This window comes from Archocentrus centrarchus, unplaced genomic scaffold (assembly GCF_007364275.1).
Source record: "Archocentrus centrarchus isolate MPI-CPG fArcCen1 unplaced genomic scaffold, fArcCen1 scaffold_32_ctg1, whole genome shotgun sequence".
NCBI lineage: Eukaryota > Metazoa > Chordata > Actinopteri > Cichliformes > Cichlidae > Archocentrus > Archocentrus centrarchus.
This window is the reverse complement of record NW_022060260.1, coordinates 3633225-3651746: the sequence shown is the minus strand read 5'-3', so window position 1 is coordinate 3651746 and position 18522 is coordinate 3633225. Positions and strand designations below refer to the sequence as shown.

The 18522-nt window shown below is 39.2% G+C and overlaps 1 protein-coding gene across 2 annotated transcripts; it reads left to right on the top strand.

Annotated features, from left to right (window-relative positions):
* The first annotated feature begins 768 nt into the window (after positions 1 to 768).
* On the top strand, positions 769 to 17898 carry cers3a (ceramide synthase 3a). 2 transcript variants are annotated; one of them, XM_030724205.1, is made up of 11 exons: positions 769 to 898; positions 3844 to 4025; positions 4634 to 4751; positions 5395 to 5513; positions 5682 to 5739; positions 5943 to 5993; positions 7841 to 7933; positions 10783 to 10911; positions 12161 to 12267; positions 13845 to 13998; positions 16352 to 17898. In XM_030724205.1, exons 2-11 carry the CDS (start codon positions 3853 to 3855, stop codon positions 16538 to 16540), a joined length of 1191 nt encoding a protein of 396 aa, XP_030580065.1. In that variant the 5' UTR covers positions 769 to 898; positions 3844 to 3852; the 3' UTR covers positions 16541 to 17898. The 2 variants fall into 2 exon arrangements, with proteins under 2 accessions (XP_030580065.1, XP_030580067.1); XM_030724207.1 differs by lacking the exon at positions 769 to 898 and adding an exon at positions 3084 to 3103.
* Positions 17899 to 18522: the final 624 nt, after the last annotated feature.

The window sequence follows — 18522 nt, the reverse complement described above, 5'->3', positions numbered from 1 at the left end:
GGTTTTATGGCTGGGAGGCATTATCTTCTGTATGTGTGAGATGGGACAGAAAGCACAACAAGAATTTATGGTTACAAAATGATTCTTTGTTCAGGAAAGAGATTTACCATCGTACATCCTCGGGCTCTAGTGGAAGTCTTGCGCTCCTTTAAACCATGTCTGTTCGTGTTTCCTGACCTCCCAAACAGAACGTGGGTGTTTTTGCACAACCTTTATGTTTAAAAGTGTTTGTCTTTGGTCCTAATAGAAACTTTTAGGTACCGTTCATGTTAATAATTAAATTAGTCTCATCAAAGCTCTCTATTAGCTCACTGCTGAGTCCTGGTACCCTGTTTGTTCTGGCTGTACACACACATGCAAAATTTCCAAATTAAACACAGTTGTACTGCAGCAAATATTTGTTTTTCTTGTTAAAGAAATATGTCTGTTATATACAGTATTTTGGATATTAACAGTGTTCTTAAAAGCCAGCATAGGTTTCCATCTTTCTGGTCCTGGGGGGTTTGTTCCGGGGGAGAACTTGCCTCTTGTATATTATCAGGACCACAGTGCAAACAATGTTATTACATCCCTTGAGGGCAGGTAGGGAGAAAAAAAAAGCTTGTGTGTTCTGTGGCAATCCATTAGCCTACCTCCACTTCCTGAAGGGGAAAATAAGCCCTTCCCAGGTAATTGTGGCTGGGTGGGTGTGACCCTAAACAATGTCAAACAAAGACTAGAGTGGCTGGCTGCTTGTCATACAGTGAGGGTAGTGGTGGTGTGTGTGTGTGTGTGTGTGTTGGGGTGGGGGCTTAAGATTTTCCCGTCTATGTTGATATTCCACAGAAAACACGAGCAGTCAGCTACTGTGGAAAAAGTTCTTTTATCTGTTCTGTCTGGCTGAACTGGCAGTGAAAAGGTAAGCTTTTGTTTTAACGGACCCTAGAGTGTGACGAGTGAGCACGCTGCACGTTTTAATCTGAATGTAACTGTGCTTAAACTACATCGCTACGGGAAATTGCAGGAGTTTTTTGATCCGAGGCCGTTCTGCTGTTAGTGAAATTTGTTCTCCGGTTGTGTGTCAGCTTTGGAACAATTGAGCAGGAATGAATGAATTCTCAGTTCTCAACAACATCAGAGTAAAAGTCTAAGTTGTGCTTTCTTGAACACAAAAGATTGATGAAGGTGTGGTGAGATGTTTCTATCTGAGTTTGCTTTAAAATCTATACAGCAGATCACATTTATAGGGCCAGCAGCTATGGAAAAGTGGAATAACTGGTACTTTGACTGGAGGCAAATCTCCTTTAATGTAACTTGAAACACTAAACAAACAGCTAACAGACCAGTTGAGATAATGTGTGTGAATATACGGTAGCTATTTAAAGCCTGAGGTGACCTGGAGGTGAATCAAATTCATTAATTCATTTTTACTTTGGCATTATTTGATGCAAGTTTTTGTCCAATTCAGGGGAAAATTCTGCACTTTTACCACATATAAGTTTTCTGTTGGTGCTGTATTTATTAAAAAATAAACTTCCTAATTTTGTTAAAGTGCCCAAAACACCTCCAGGTTGATGTGAGTAAAAACAGATAAGTCAGAGAGATGTGCAGGGTCAGCAGCAGACCATATGAACTGGACGGGCAACCAGCTTTGACAAGGGGGCATTCAGCTCCAGTCACTCTGCTATTCCAACCCCCCAACACCATCATGCATAATTACAACCATACACACATAGTATGCTCACAGAGAAATGTAGTCAGTTATAAAAGTGCACAAATATCTGTCTTAGATTGCAGGAGAGACGTTTTCTCTAAGTGCAGAAGTGGATCAGAACTGACACTAGAACAGCTGACTGTGAGCGCTCAGTATCCTCAACATATTTCCATTTATTTTGTGATTTTTATGTAGGGTCATGCTTTATAACTCACTGTTTTAAAGCATGACCCTACTCACTGACCTCTTTTTAGTTTATGTGAGGGGTCCTTCCCAAAGTCTGACCTGCACATGCCGTCTGCTCAGTGTCTCCTTAATCATGGTGGTTACCACACTGCTGCAGAAGCATTATACAAGGTTATCTTCCTGCTGAATCATGAATCCGGGGTCTCCATTAACCTGGATCAGATGAGTCCTCTGACTAACTGCTGCTGCTAAAAGGAAATGAGAGCGGACTTACCAGAAACACTGTTGACTCAACTGATTCCGCTGATCCGGGTTAACGACGGACTCACTGGAAACAGCACTGACTCAGGTGATGTAGTCAGTGGCTTAAGTAAATAATAAGTTAAATATTCCAATAATTAAGTAATGAAATACATCAGTGTTTGTTATGTCACTGATTTTTGCACATTTATCCTTTTTTCAGCTTGTTTGTTTTTGTTTATTATTATGTTGTTTAATTCTTACTCTATAACTATTATTCTATATTCTTATTCTATATATTCTTGACATCTCAAGTGACTCAAGTGAACTGGATCACATTATAATGAGTAACTCAAATTAAGTTTACTGCCACCAGCCCTGGACCCCCAAGGCCCGTCCATAACGCCGACGCTGCAGATGTGTTTGCAGCAGGCAGGCTGAACATGTCATGCACGCTGAGTGAACTTCAATGGAAATGGAATCTGGTAACAAACAGATCCCACACTGGGGAAAAATGTTGTCTCCTGATTGATTGGAGGTTATCGTGGAAAAGGTTAGATATGTATATTCTAGCAACTGCAATTCCAGCAGTGGAAAAGTGATTTAATGGAAGATTACAATCAAGTATAACAACATTTGCATCACCAAAGAAAATGTTGCCAGTCGGGAATTTTCTGCAATCTATGGCTGAGTTACGTATTGAACCTCAGAACAGGCCCTGCTCCAGGTCATGTGTTGAGCATACGTTAGCCGGGTAAAAAGAGAACGGCTTTCGAGACACTGAAAACTCGCTAACCAGTTAATATCACTTGGTAAAACGCCCTGAGGATGTAGTTATATTGATGAATCTCATATAGAGCTACATGGGTATTATATGTGACATATGTTTCATTAAAAAAAACAACATTATAGCATTCTTTCTTTCTGCAGTTAAGTCACAAAGGGCTGTTAAAAGGGTGTGGGAGTGATCTGAGGGAAAGATCAGTAAGTCAATATTTGTTATCTAAATAGACCTGTGTGCACTCTGCAGTAACTGTGCTGTGACTGCAGTCTGCTTGTTGTACAATTATTCTTACCATACAGACATCCTTGTTAGAAAAGTAACACATACATAAATATAAGTATACTTACACCAAGCAGGAATAACATTATGACCACTGACAGGTGAACCCTGATTATCTTTTCATCACGGCACCTGTTAGTCGATGTATGAGTTAACATTCCTCAGAGATGATGTGTTAGAAGCAGGAAAAATGGGCAAGCATAAGGATTTGAGTTTGACAAGAGCCAAATTATTGTGGCTAGATGACTGGGTCTGATCATGTCCAAAACTGCAGCTCTTGTGGGTGTTCCCAGTCTGCAGGGGTCAGATTATCAAATTATTGTGAATATGTACAGAGGAGGTCTGTCATCATGTGGGGCTGCATTTCAGGCAGTTGTGTTGGGGTTCTTGTCAAAGCTGATGGTATTATAAGTGCACAAAAGTCCCGTCAGATTGCCAGTCTGACCGGCAACAACTTCTGCATCACAAAGATCCCAAACACACCGCAGATGTAGTAAAAAAAAAAAAAAAACCTGGATAGAAAAATAAACAATGTAACGCTAGCACTCAATAAGCATGCACTTATCAAAGTATAATATTAGCATCAAAAGGCTGCCTGACTATTGATACTTATCATAACCTTACTTTCTCTTGTGTTTTTATAACCTTTTGGCTCCTGTAGGGAGGAGGGATGTTTGACACTCTTTATGAATGCTTCTGGTCAGAGAGACTCTGGTTGCCTGTGGGCCTAACGTGGGCTGACCTGGAAGACAAGGAGGGTCGGGTCTATGCCAAAGCCTCCCATCTTTATGTCACTGTCCCCTATGCCTTAGCCCTTTTACTCATCAGATACCTGTTTGAAAGGTAACTTCCACACTGCAACTGTGAACCTACACTTCCAAATGATTTCATGTACAATAGCTTACGTCACAAGTATAATGTGTGGATCTAAAATTGCTCAGTGGTGGTGGTGGTGGTGGTGGTGGGGTAGCAACACTTCAACACTTACTCACACTTTCATTTAGTGCTCATTAATCATTCTAGAAGGCTCATTGTGAACCAGTGCTTAAGCACAACTGTGGCTGCTCTTCCTGTGGTGACAGGTGGCACCGTGGCTTCATGTTATCTTCTGAAGGGAAAGTTCAGCTTGAACCTTCAGTGAGGCTGTGACAGATTTGTTGCATACACACACACACACACACACACACACTGCCGCTGCACGTTGTCAGTGTGACACCCATAAAAAACCCCCACAACCACAATCCTGACAAACAGAGCACAGCCATGGCTACAGCCAAAGTAATAGCTATGTCATAATCATAGCTACATATTAACATTATAAGCTGTAATCAGAATGCTAAATATTCAGTTTCTAATTTCCTTTTATTTGGGTTCTTGTAATGAAATCTTTCTTAAATGACATTTTACATCATGTCCTAAATTTGATTCTGTGTGTGTTTGTGGTATTTCAGGTGGATAGCAACACCACTCGCCATCTCTGCTGGAATCAAGCAGACAGTCTGTCTGAAAGCAGAGGAAAACTCTGTCTTGGAATTCTACTACACTGCTCGGTGTAGAATTCCTGCTCAGGTAAACTAGGTCATGCACATTTAGTCCTGACAGTTAAAATGTTAACATCGTTTACCTTTGGTGGCTTTACATCCTGAAAAATAGAAACATTAAAAAAATGTGTGGTATGTCATATCATAGAGAGCATACCAGGTTCCTCACTTTGATTGTTATGCTCCTCAGTTTCCCTGTTTTTGATATTATTCTCTGTCAGTGTGGATAGCTACAGTTTAGTCACCGGGGCAAACTGCCTTTTACTGCCCTGTGGTGATCATTTCTGTTCCTTCCATGTTTTGTAGTCTGCTGAGAAAGATACAGATTCAGGTTCCTTTTATTTGTCGCTTTTATGCTTCGCATGAAAATGAAATTGTGTTTCACACAGAGGCCCATGAAGTGATGTACATCATCTTAACACATTACCAAATCCTATGAAAAATTACATTCATACATCTGTGGAGCTGTTGACTGAAAGTTACTATTTCTGGAAGAGAAAATCAAGGATGTCCCAAAGCTTGCCACTACTGTATATTTCTACCCTGCCCTTTAATTGAGAGACCCTTCAGCAGCCACAAGTTATGTGACTCCACACAGAGCCACACTATACATGCAAACTACATAAACAATTGTGCATGTGTTTTTGTGTCTGTGTACATCTGCATACCAGGCTGACATTGAAGGGCTGTCTAAGAAAAGCAGTCTGTCTGTGAGACAAGTGGAGCGCTGGTTCAGAAGGAGACGCAGACAGGACCGTCCTGGAGTTCTGAAGAAATTCACAGAGGCCAGGTTACTACTGTGTGTGTGTGTGTGTGTGTGTGTGTGTGTGTGTGTGTGTGTGTGTGTGTGTGTGTGTGTGTGTGTGTGTGTGTGTGTGTGTGTGTGTGTGATCATTCTGAAATTACCCATCATTTTAGTAGTAACAGTCTATACACGTGTCCTCTGTGCTTCCCACAGTTGGCGATTTGTTTTCTACCTGTCTGCATTCATTGGAGGAATAGTAGCACTGCATGATGTAAGTAACATAATTATTTCTTGCATCTCAGCAGAAACATACTGTAAGCTTTTATTGTGAAATGCAACTCAAGACAGCAGTGGTTAAATGATTAAGTCTCCAAACTCATTATGCTGTTGTTTTGAGCAGCTTAATATAACTTTTCATTGCTCTTCTTCTTCATTACCTGTAGAAATAATAATATAATCTTCATTTTTTTGCAGAAAGAATGGCTTTATGACACTAGGGAAGTGTGGACAGGTTTTCCCAAGCAGGTTTGATGTATACTTTCTTACACCCCGTAATCATCAGTCAACACCACCAACACCACAGAGGAAACGTGTGAAAAAGATATGCCGCGTTTTCACTAGTACCTACTCAACGCAGGTCAACTCGACTTGCCACAGTCTTGTTTTGTTTCCATTACACTGAGTACCACCTCAATGTGGGTGGAGTCGATATAGCCGCGCAAGCAGTAGTCTCTTGATGTAATTTGTATGCGACTCAAAACACAACACAGCCATGGATGAGATAGAGGCAAGCTAACGATAGCTAAAGTCAGTTTACTAAGTCCCCGTACAATATTTTAATGGATGAAGGTTATCATTAAGTATTAGAATATGTATGCTGTGTGCACATTTCAGATGACTCACTTGTTGAAAAACTACCACTGCAAACTGTCAGTCTAGGCATTCAACCGAGCCTCTCAGTGGTTTGTATGCCTCCATTTTCTTGCTGTCGGGTTTTAAAAATGGCGCGGTTGATTCTGGTGAAGGAGTCGCTCTCATGACTCAGCAAGTGACAACACTCCCTGGCCAATCAGTGGCATGCTGTTCTTCAGTGTCACAGTTTCGGATCGCCTCGGATCGCTTGGAACCCCGGCTGAGGGGGTACTAAAAAAGTACCTCATACCTGGTACCAGGACCTAATGGAAATGCCTGCAAACCGTGCAGATGGTGTAGGTACTAGTGGAAACGCAGCAATAGACACTCCAGAAGATATATATATATATATATATATATATCATCTACAGTAATCCCTCGCTACTTCGCGGTTCACTGTTTCGTGGGTTTTCAATCAATATTAGTGTAAAATATTTATCGCGGTATTTTCGCTCTTTCACAGGTTTTTGCGGTACTCGTTCTTCACATGTGTAATACGTGTTGTACAGTAATGTATATATTTGGTGTATAAGTGTGTGGGGAGGATTTATAAAAACTTAAAATAGTGTATAACTACTAAAATAATGTATAAGTATTAAAATAAATGTAGCGTCATACTAGTTATTATCATGCTGGCTCTTTGTTAAATATGTTCCAATATTGTTGTTTAGACTGAACAGTTAGAGATACAATCATGTCACCATGGAAAAATAAGAGCTAAAACTAACTGCTCATTGCAGCAGAAGAAGAAGAAAAGAAAGAAAATGTGCCAGGAGAGAGGAACCTGAGGGGAAAGTTTTAGAGAAAACTCTTTTCTGCTGAGGTCACACTTCTGTGAGATGTAACGGGACAAGATATCAGTTTCTGATGACCACAACATTTTTGAGTTAGCTGTCAGTCAGTGCTCTGATTCTCTGCCATTTGTTGAAAGTTTGTGAACTCATTATTTAATTATCCAATCAAGGATCAGAGTGACTCACAGTTTTTGAAAATCACTTATTAAAATGTTTTGTTTTTTTTTTTTTTAAAGTGGAATCTGTGTAAATACATGAAGCACAAAGATTTTCAATATTTACAGGTATTTTAGACAAAGACACTGACCAGCTTATCTTTGTTTGCTGTCAGTACAAACTGAAGCAATAGGGCTGTACTTTAATATGTGGAACATTGTAAACTTGGAATGTTTATTGCCTGTAGTTGTGTGTAATGGGAATTTAATTACAAGTATTCAGATTTCCTTTTGTTTCAGAGTCTGTAGTGGAAGTATAGCTGTATTATCAAGCTGTACTGGTTTTACATGGGATGCTGCACCTTAGTGAGGACAACAGATTCTTCTGCAGTTCTTCATTTTTAGCTATAAGGCGTAGGACAAATCAAACCTTTTGTCTGCATGACTGGTTATAATGTCATGTTACATGTCCTGTCTTCCTGAATCTGCCTCCGTGTCTCTCTCTCTGCAGACCATGCTAGAGTCCCAGTACTGGTATTATATCTTGGAGATGAGTTTCTATGGCTGCCTTCTTTTCAGTGTTGCATTTGATGTCAAGAGAAAGGTAAGTGCTGGTTCTTCCATTCAGTTTTATGTGCTCCTATTCATTTGCTACTTATTTTCTTTACATAACTGAATTAGTGTAAGATTCTGATGCCATTTGTCCACATGTCAAAGATTGTAAGGTTTCCAAAAAGGTAATGTTATATTTTAGAAACATCATTCTCTATTATTTTGAATCTCAACAACAGAAGTGCAATTATATATCATGCGACCTGCCCCATAAAGACATAACAATTCAATTATTTTAATCTTCATCCTTACAAAATAAAAATAAGAATAAGATAATAAAGAAATGACAGTGAGAGACAGAGAGCTCAGACACAAGAGTGTGGGCATACAAACAGAGCAAGAATGAAACCTGAAGCTGCTATCATTGAGAGAAACACTGAGCTCAGTGAGAAGAGATATCATTGATGGACCTATATAATCTCAGCATTTTGGCTTCAGAGCTGCTTTAAATGATCAGTCAAAGCAGGGAAAGAAAAAAAGCATCTTTTCCATCACATTTGGTTGCCTCAGGAATCAGTGCTCAGTCCCCTTCTTCCCAACACACACCACCACCCTGATGATGAACATGTACAGTTTGTCTTATCATTGCTGCCTATTGTAGCAATGTTTCCAAGACAATTCAGTCATATTTTAATAATACTTGTGTACCGAAGACATCAGACAAAGTTCCACGTGAAGGTCTCTAAGAAACTGTTGCTAGGATACAGACTAAACATCCAGAGGCGCTTCGTCATTTCAGGAGGCTTCAGTCAAGTGTCTCTCTGCTCCCACCTGACTGGATTCACACAGAGAAAATAAACTCTTGATCTGCTGTACGCCAATGTCAAAGAAGCTGACAGACCTACTGTCTTACCACCTTTTTTGGTAGATCAGACCACAGCTTGGTTTTTCTGCAGACCCTCTGTGCAGAGACTAAACTTACAGTCAGGAAATGGACACCTGATGCTACTGAGGTGCGCTTCTCCATCACACCCACCCCATCTCTAATGTGGCAGCTACTTCCCCCCTCACACCTGTTCCTCCACCCTTGTTTGTCACAGAGACAGGGTGAGATTGGAGCAAGGAAGACGATGCTCTGGGAAGGCTGGTGGCCCAGATGGTGTGTCCAAGGCTGCATAAGGACTGTGTCAACCTCTCCACAGGATCTTTAGCCTGAGTCTACAGTTGGAGTGGTGCCGGCACTGTGGAAGACACCCTGTACCAAAAATAAAGTGTCCAGCTGAACTAAATGACTACAGACCAGTGGCTCTTACATCACACATCATGTAAACCTTGGAACAGCTGATTCTACACCTACTGAGACTTGAGGTCAAAGACAAACTTGAACTCCTGCAGTTTGCAAACAAACACATCAGAGTAAATGATGCTGTCCTCTACATGCTTCACCAAGCCCCAGCTCACATGGAGGAATCTGGGATTTGAGAGTTATGGGTTTTTGGGTTTTTTGCTTTCTGTGCCATCCAACCAAATATATTCAAAGCTCACAGAGATGGATGAGGATTTTTTCTTTGTTTCCTAGACCACGGTTTGTCAGGTTGGGGAACTGTGTTTCTGGGCCATTAATGAGCAGCACAGGTGCTCCACACTGGACTGTCGTGGCTCCTTTTCACTTCATACAGAAGACTTCAAATACAATTCTGAGTCCTGCCACATCCAGTAATACTCAGATGACACTGCCATTGAGATGTGTATCAGGAATGGACAGGAATCTGCATATAGGGATCTTGTTAAAGCCTTCAGCAACTGGAGTCACTAAAAACACCTCATATTGAACACCTCTAAGACGAACAAAATGATATTAGATTTCTGAAGATTAAGGCCCGCCTCTCCAGCCTGTGAAAGTTTGTGGGGTGGACACAGAAGTGGTAACAAAATATAAATATCTAGGTTTACACCTAGATAACAAACTAGACTGATCCCTGAATACAGACAAACTATACAAACAGGGGCAGAGCGTCTCTTTTTTGTTTAGAAATCTGAGCTCTCTTGAAGTCTGCAGTAAAATGCTGAAGATGTTCTATCAGTGTGTGGTGGAAAGTGTGCTGGGGTGGCAGCATCACAAACAAGGATACGAGGAGACTGGACAAACTAGTGCGGAAAGCTGGCTCTGTAACTGGAGCCAGACTGGACACACTGGGACAGGTGGTGAATAAAAGCACTCTAAAGGTGTCATAAGCCATCTCTGCTCACCCACTTTATAACATCTTTATGGAACAAAAAATCATCAGTACTGGAAGACTCTTCTCTCTCAGAGATACGAAGTACTAAGAAAATCATTTGTGGACAAAGGTTAAAAAAAGGACATAAAATCATGTTTAGCTTTTTATGATCAGGCATGTGGAGAAGTTTCCTTTTCTTCCTAATACAGCCTCCCTGGGTCTGATAATTAGATTCCCTTGGAGTGCACAAAGGTAAAGGTAAACTCATGCAATTGGAAACCTTTTTCTACTACTTAAACACTTAATCTGTTGCATTATGATTAGAGTGAATAACATTCGCGGCTGACTCTCCCTACCCTTTGGCCTGTATAGGCTGACATGCTCACTTTCACAACATTTTATTGCTAAGAACCCCGGATTTATTTTACCCTGTTAGAAGTGACTTAAGACATGCAGCTTCCATCAGGTAAGATGAAGCAGAGGACAGATATTTTAGTTAATAGTTGTAGAGAACCCATTTATCCAACTTCCAAGGCTGTGCACGTAAACACCTCATGGCCTTGGGATGTATAGGGTCAAGGTACATTAGAAAAGCTGAATAGTAACAATTATATTTTGGTTATTGCACATTATTTTTGTTTAGCGTGTCTTTGTGTATCTGTGTGTGTCTTATCTCCATCAGGACTTTAAGGAGCAAATCATCCACCACTTGGCCACGCTGGTCCTCTTATCATTTTCCTGGTGTGCCAACTACATTCGTATAGGAACACTGGTTATGCTTATCCATGATGCTTCGGATGTTTTGCTAGAGGTCAGTCTCAGCCACATATTTTTTCTAGACTTGGAGATTGCAAATGTGATTAGCTAGAAGATGAAGACTGACTGCCAAGGTAAAACCTTATCTCCCCCAGCAGGACCTGGAAAAAGTTATTCATGCTTTTATTACTTCCCGCCTGGACTACTGTAATTCTCTGTACTTTGGCATAGATCAATCATCTGTGCGCCGCCTGCAGGTAGTCCAGAATGCGGCAGCTCGTCTTTTAACCGGTTTAAAAAAGCATGAACACATTACCCCAGTCCTGTCATCCCTTCACTGGCTCCCTGTCCGTTTTAGAATCGATTTTAAGATTTTATTGCTTACTTTTAAAGCCTTAAACGGACTGGCACCTTTGTATCTGTCTGAGCTGCTTCACTGTCACACCCCTGTAAGAGCTCTGAGGTCATCGAACCAGCTGCTCTTACAGAGGCCTAAAACTAGACTAAAACAGAGAGGTGATCGAGCTTTTGCAGCAGCAGCACCAAAGCTATGGAACGATCTACCTCTCCATATCCGCACAGCTCAGACGATACACACATTTAAATCTCTATTAAAAACACATTTCTTTTCCTTGGCATTTGGCTGCAGTGCTACCTCCTTTTAGATGATTGTTTTATGGTATTTTATGGTACTTGTTTTAAACGTTTTAATTTTTAATTTTCTTATGTTATTTATTGTTCTTAATGTTTTTATTTATTTATTTTTATTTTATTATTTTATTTATTTATTTATATATTTTTATTTTTATTTAGTATAGTCCTTGGGGTTACAGATCTTGTACAGCACTTTGGTCAATGTCGTTGTTTTAAATGTGCTTTATAAATAAACTTGACTTGACTTGACTTGACTTGACTTTTAGTAACTGGACACTACTTACAGTTCAAAATAAATGCACCACATACTGCAGATAAAGGAAACGAGTAGGAATCTAGAAGATGACCGATATGAGTAAAAACTTGTATGGTAACTTGTTCTGAACAGCCACCTACCCCACATGGTAACATGGTCACATGGAAAGTTTTCTCCAGTGAATGATCAGAAAACAGATAAACATGCAAAGTACAAATGCCTGTTTCTGTCAGTCTGCTGAATCAAAAAAAAGAAATATAATGGGGTTTGGTTGCATTTTGAACAGAGCTTAATTGTATTGTATTGGGATACTGTATGGTGAATAAAATGACTGTGTTTCAGTTCAGACTTGCTCTGTGTGGCTGATTAATGCTCAAACTTCTTTTTCTTTTAGTCTGCCAAATTATTCAACTATGCCAAATGGGAGAAAACCTGCCAAACTCTCTTTGTTTCGTTTGCCATAGTTTTTATGGTAACACGACTGATCATCTTTCCATTTTGGTAAGCTGGTGTGTGTGTGTGTGTGTGTGTGTGGGTGTGTGTGTGTGTGTGTGTGTGTGTGTGTGCGCGTGTGTGTGTGCACGTGTGTGTGTGTGTCAGTGATAGAAGAGACAGAGAGTGAACTTGTGTGTTAAGAAGAATGATTATTTTTCTTTTCTCCAGTACATTTGTACATTCAAACTCAAGCAGATCCTTAAAAATGTTTCACTTGCAGTATGTATGTATCACTGACCTCTGTCATTTACAGCTGGATTATTATGTCAAGAAAACCTTTTACATAACTATATTGAATAGTTCCTGGTAATAACAGTATGTTCACCAAAATGTCCTTAATATAACATATGTTAATATCAGTTATTGTAGTCACCACCACCATCGTCTGACACAAATAGTGATCATCACGTGTTTTGGTTCTCACTGCAAGCACAGTTCTGCTGCTGGTGACATTTCCACATTACCATTTTATATAAAAAAATATTGTACAGAAAAAGCCCACATCTCCAAAACAAATCCAATCTTCCTTCAACAGATTGGACCTTTGTGGATGGACACATTTTTTAGTTTGTGTTGAACCAGTCTAAGAGGTGCTGCTGCTGTTATTACTAATTACCTCAGCTGAAGTCTGTAGACATTAATAATTTGGGTCCTTCTTCTTGTGACCTTGAATTCGAGGAGATTGCCCATATCTAGCAACACTAAACAGCTGGCAGTAACAGGATAGTGAGAACCCGGGGAATCCCAGATTTCTCGGTAAAGAGTCGGTCTGTTTAGAATAACGTCAGTTCTAAAGATTTGCCTGTGATGCAAACTTGTGATTGGCTGAGCATCATGTTGGTCAGGAATGACTCATGGCCATAAATAGTACATACTATGAGTCATCATTGAGCAACATTAAAGTCACACCTACTGCTCAAATGTAAACAACACAGATGCATTATGATTATAGTGATGTCATATATATAATGCATTGATATCAGCAAATTATGCAGTATGGGTGCTTTATGTAGTAATATTCCTGAACAGATGGGTATAATATGATGTGAATAACTTGAAAGTATGCATTATGTCTAAGATAATATATAATCTTATATCTATGTTTACATAATATAGATTGTATAAATAGAAAGCCATTATGTCGTTTACAGCCTTGTACAAAAGTTTAGGGCAAACATAGTTTTGCACAAGGTAATAAAAAGATGTCTGCCGAAGGGGTTTCTATTATTAAATGGGGCTGTTTTTATATTATTTTATATTTCCATTAATTGTGGGAGGATATCCCCATTGGTGAGGGGTCTTGTTCATATTTTAACCCTGGAGGTTACAGCTTACTTCTTAGATAATACAACTGAATTTAGTTCAGTCAAAAACAAGCTCAACACAAACTAAACCTACAAACCATCATGAGGGATTGCAACAGAATAAACAGTCAAGGACTTACTATAGACTGAGCCAATATAATAAAGTATATTAATGGTGTGCTGTATGTTCAAAATAAGACTATTTACTTGGCAATCTTATTACATAAGACGTGGGTTACACTGTTGAATGTAACAGATTTTTACATCTCTGTGTTTCAGGCTGATCCACTGTACTTGGGTTTACCCTGTTCTCTACTACCCTGCCTTCTTTGGCTACTACTTCTTTAACACAGTGCTGGTGGTCCTTCTTTGTCTGCACATTTTCTGGGCCTACCTCATTCTCCGCATGATCAGGAAGTTTATATTTGGCACTGTAAGTCTGCACACTAACAAAAATGTGCTTTCTGTCACAATTTTTTTCATGTTTCTGGTATTGAATGTTTAAACATTTTCTGGTATACATAAAACAAGATTAGCATATGTTACACAAACTGTAGAACACTCACCTTGCCCGACCCTCTGATCTCCCCTGCTCTTTCCCCAAATCCATCCCAAGCAAGCTGAACCTGTTCAAAGCAATCTATACTACTACTACTACTACTACTACTACTACTACTACTACTACTACTACTAACAATAATGGTAGTAATAAGGGCAATTATGCAGAGGTACACAGCAAAAACTAAAAAGTAATGTAATGAAATGTAATCTTACATGCAGTTACGTGTACTGACCCAGACATTCCTTTCCTAAGTAAATGCAGCACCATCCATTGTAAACACTTCCTGGTCAATCGAGTCTACGCCGAGTCCACAGACTGCAGGTGATGAAGCAGTACTGATGTGGTAGCAGGATGAAGAGTAGGCCACGTTTTCACTGTAACTGCACTTCATTCTGATGTTAATGAGGTCCATTTATTCTTAGGAATTAGTTCTTCATAGAACACTGTGATAACTGAACGTGGGGAGATTTATAATTTCATTCAAATACATGTAACATTACAACATTCTGTTACCTCTAACTTCAGACTGTTACTCTATTCAAATATATTACTCAATACAATAGTGCTGATAGCTTACTAAGCCAACTATGTGAAATTCAAGCTCTTGTCATGAATAATGACAAAACAGACCTTCTCAAGTAGTAAACAACCAGCATTCAATGTGGAGCATGTGTTAATGTGTCAACAGCCTAGTACAGGCTAGGAAGCTTATACACAATAGCGTAACGCAAACAAACTATCATTATGCAAACTAATGTTTCAAACATGACTCAGTATTTGTATAAGAGCCAAATAAATTTGAAATACAAATTTATGACATTATTTACATGCATTGTTCAAATTTGTTATCTCAGTAACAGTAAGGAAGCAAGATATAAGCAGCAACAAGGTTTTACTAAACACAGGCTACACTCCACTTTTTTATTTTCAATTTAAACACAACATGTCTCTGATTGAGACATGATTGAGAGATCATATCCAGCTAAACTGGAAAGAAAGCAAATAACAGTGATTACAATATAAAAAATTCTTGCTCACATGGCATTTGTCATGTGTTAATATTTGCTTTTGGGATAGTGGGGCCATTGAGAAATCAGAAGACAGCATTTCTATTATATTGTGTGGCACATCAACACCTCACTGTGTCTGTCTCTTCTCTGAGCATAAATAAAATTAATGACAAATCTATTCAGAATAATTGTTGCTATTTAGCAACTGTTTTCTTTTAGCCAAGCAGCAGCTGCCAAGGCTGAAAAATGAAGCTAATGCCTATGTGCCAAAATCTGCATTTGGATACTAGTAAGGCTTAAAGTTATGGGCATGGTTGTGTTGTTTGACAGGTGTGCTAACCTGTAGACTGTATATAAAAGATGGATATAGCCATCTGTTTTGGACTGAGCATTTTGAAACATCATGTTGGTTTTTTGAAGTGTCACAGTGACACTGTGTGGCAGGCCGGACCCCAACGCAGGATGCCTGAGGACAACGTGGGACTCAAACAGCTTTATTACTGAAACTCTGCTGACAATGTCCAAAATCCCCAAAACCAAGGTCACACATCAATGTGACACACTTGGAAGACAAACGGGAAGATGCACGCGTGCGTGTGCACACACACACACACACACACACACACACACACACACACACACACACACACACACACACACACACACACACACACACACACACACACACACACACAGTGTCAGTGTATTTATTTATATAAAGTATAAGTGAATTAACAGTGGTAATGTGGGGTTGTTAGCTTGTGATGTTGCTCATTACTCTGACCTAAATTTTCTGTTCTTGTATTGATGTTTGTGTGTCAGTGGCAAGTGGGTCACACATTGGCATTAGCACTTTACATATGACTGATAGCATTAGTAATTTATAGCCAACAGCCTGTGTTGTTTATGCTTTGTGAATCAAATTTTCAAGGTGGTGGTGGGGTTCTGGTTTTTAAGTGGGCCGCGGCACTCTTGACTTTGGGAACCACTGCTCTAAAGCAAAGTACTACGTAGAACAGTACAACCAAACAATACGCTTTAGTGTTTCACACTGAAAGTCTGCCGCTTATTATTCTCTGCAGCAGCTCCAATTTCATATCGGCTTTCAAGCAGACCTTTTGTTCTCTTTGGCTGCTTTTTGCATTTTCTGAACACAAGCACAAGCTGTTTATTTTCCATCATGTTTTTCATTCTGTATTTTTATTGTATTTCAGCTAACCAAAGATGAAAGGAGTGAGAATGAAGAGGAAGAGGGAGATGAGAGCAGCTCAACACAGGATGAAGGTGAACAAAAGCACAAGCCTGCCAACAGGCAGGGAGCTGTGAAGAAGGAGGACAAGAATGGGGGCCCTGGATGCTTGTCTCCACCAGAAAACATCTGCTGGTCAAAGACTGCGTGCTGACTCACGCTCCCGACATTCAGTAGAGGAAAAGAAGCAAGAAACAGATTATTTCATTTGCTCATCAAAAAAGTCCAGCAAACCAAACATATCACATATACATTGTTTTGAATTTATGTTTTAAATAACGCTGCTCAACTCTGGCCTTCCATGACATTCCACAAACTTTAGAAATCTACATGAAACACTGTTTTCACGTTAAAAATGTTGCTAATTTTTCCACACCTGCTCTGACTATATGCATTAGAATTTGATTGAAAAATTCATCGGAAATATGCCTCATGTGAGCAAAACAAATATAACACAGATTTAAGACAGATCACCTCTACAGTATCAAGCCATAAAATGTGTTTAAGGCTATTTTTAATAGGAATAGTACAATAGAAAATAGTTTGGAATAGTTTGCAGAGTGCATGGAGGAGGTGTGAACCAATCAGATTACAAGGACTTTGTACCAGAAGAAGACTAAAGGTGAGCTCATCTGATTAAGGGAGTCCCACAGCTCCAACAGGTAACGTCTAAATTCAGGGCTGTAAGTGTAGCCAGGCGGAATCCATTTTCAGATTTATGTCAACAATTTTCACCTTGAAATGTATCTATTCCAGTGTTGTATCAAACTGTGCAATACCTACTTTGGTCAGCAGCACAAACATTTTACAATAAATGCTGTAAAAAAAAAAATCCCACATTTTTTTCACTGTATTTTTGGAAAACAGAATAATTAATATATTTGTAAAACATTTTCCTTTTCTGCTGAGATAAAACTCGACTGTTTCCATCCCAAATTTAAGAAATCAAACAATGCAATCCTATTTGGAACAATGGGTTAACTTAGAGTTGATGACTCCAGTGACTGTCAGTGAACAATCCAGTAGTGTTTAGCAGGGTATCACCATCAGCTTAGTTTTAATTCATAGCACTTTAGATATTCATTAAAAACAACAGTCACCTGCTTATGGTCATAACAACATATCATTTTACTATGAGTTTGCCAGATGATTGTTTTGTGACTTTCTAGTATCCATCAGCTTTTTGGTGGACAGGTTCTCTCTGGAATCATGATTCCTGGAGCAGCAAAAGAGGCATTTAGGCAAATTACAGAGATGTATGTCTTCTATGAGTTTTGAAATGCTTGTGTAACTAAAATACACGACTGATATGTTTTGTAAAGACAGAAAAATGCTTCGCCATCAGGTTTCTGAGTCTTAAGCTTTTGGGCCATCATGTTCTTCACGTCTCATTTGATACTTTTTTGTCATCTGTCTCTAACATTTTTTTACACCTGGTTTTTATTCAAGCTGACAACAGTGCCATCATGAGGCCAAACAGAAAATTACCAGCTTACCTACCGTATGTTGTTTCTCCAGTGGAGTGAACACTGTTAAAGGTTTTAGACAGCAGTAATTAAAACATAAAATATAAAAATAAAACTTTTTATTGATATAAACAAAACCAAGTTGTGATGAATTGTCATTTTAATCATTTAATCATTTTAACCCCCATTTCTTGATAAACCCAGTCAAATGTTTTTTGGTGCTGTAACTCAAACCCTAACCGTACCACTGTCACATCATTAACATTCTTTACACTGGACTTCTTTCAGCTTTGACTGTACCACAGATACTGTTGTGCATTGTTCAAGAAAGTTTACTCTTACCTCATCAACACTGTGCCGGATAATTATTTGTTTTCTTTCTCTTTCATTAAAATAGAGAAAATAAGCATTTGAGAAACATTTTAAAGACAGTTAGAAAAGGATTCACGGATACTTTATTGTCATTCGCGTCACATTTGCATGCAGTGGAACAAATTCTGTCCTCAGGTCCCAGTGTTGCCCATGTAGTATCTAATAAATGAGGGCTTAATATCAAGCACCATGGAGTTAATGTGTTACAGGATCATTAGCGTTCTTAGTTTTTTCTTACTTTTCTAAAAGCTCGGTTAAGAAGAGAGGTGACAATCAGCAAGCAGCAGCAGGATGGCTT

Bases quoted from the DNA above. Each gene is read 5' to 3' on its own strand.
- cers3a (XM_030724205.1), top strand. From the start codon at position 3,853: ATGTTTGACACTCTTTATGAATGCTTCTGGTCAGAGAGACTCTGGTTG. The intron at 5,994-7,840 runs GTTTGATGTATA...CTCTCTCTGCAG, and splicing joins GGACAGGTTTTCCCAAGCAG to ACCATGCTAGAGTCCCAGTA. The intron at 7,934-10,782 runs GTAAGTGCTGGT...TATCTCCATCAG, and splicing joins CATTTGATGTCAAGAGAAAG to GACTTTAAGGAGCAAATCAT.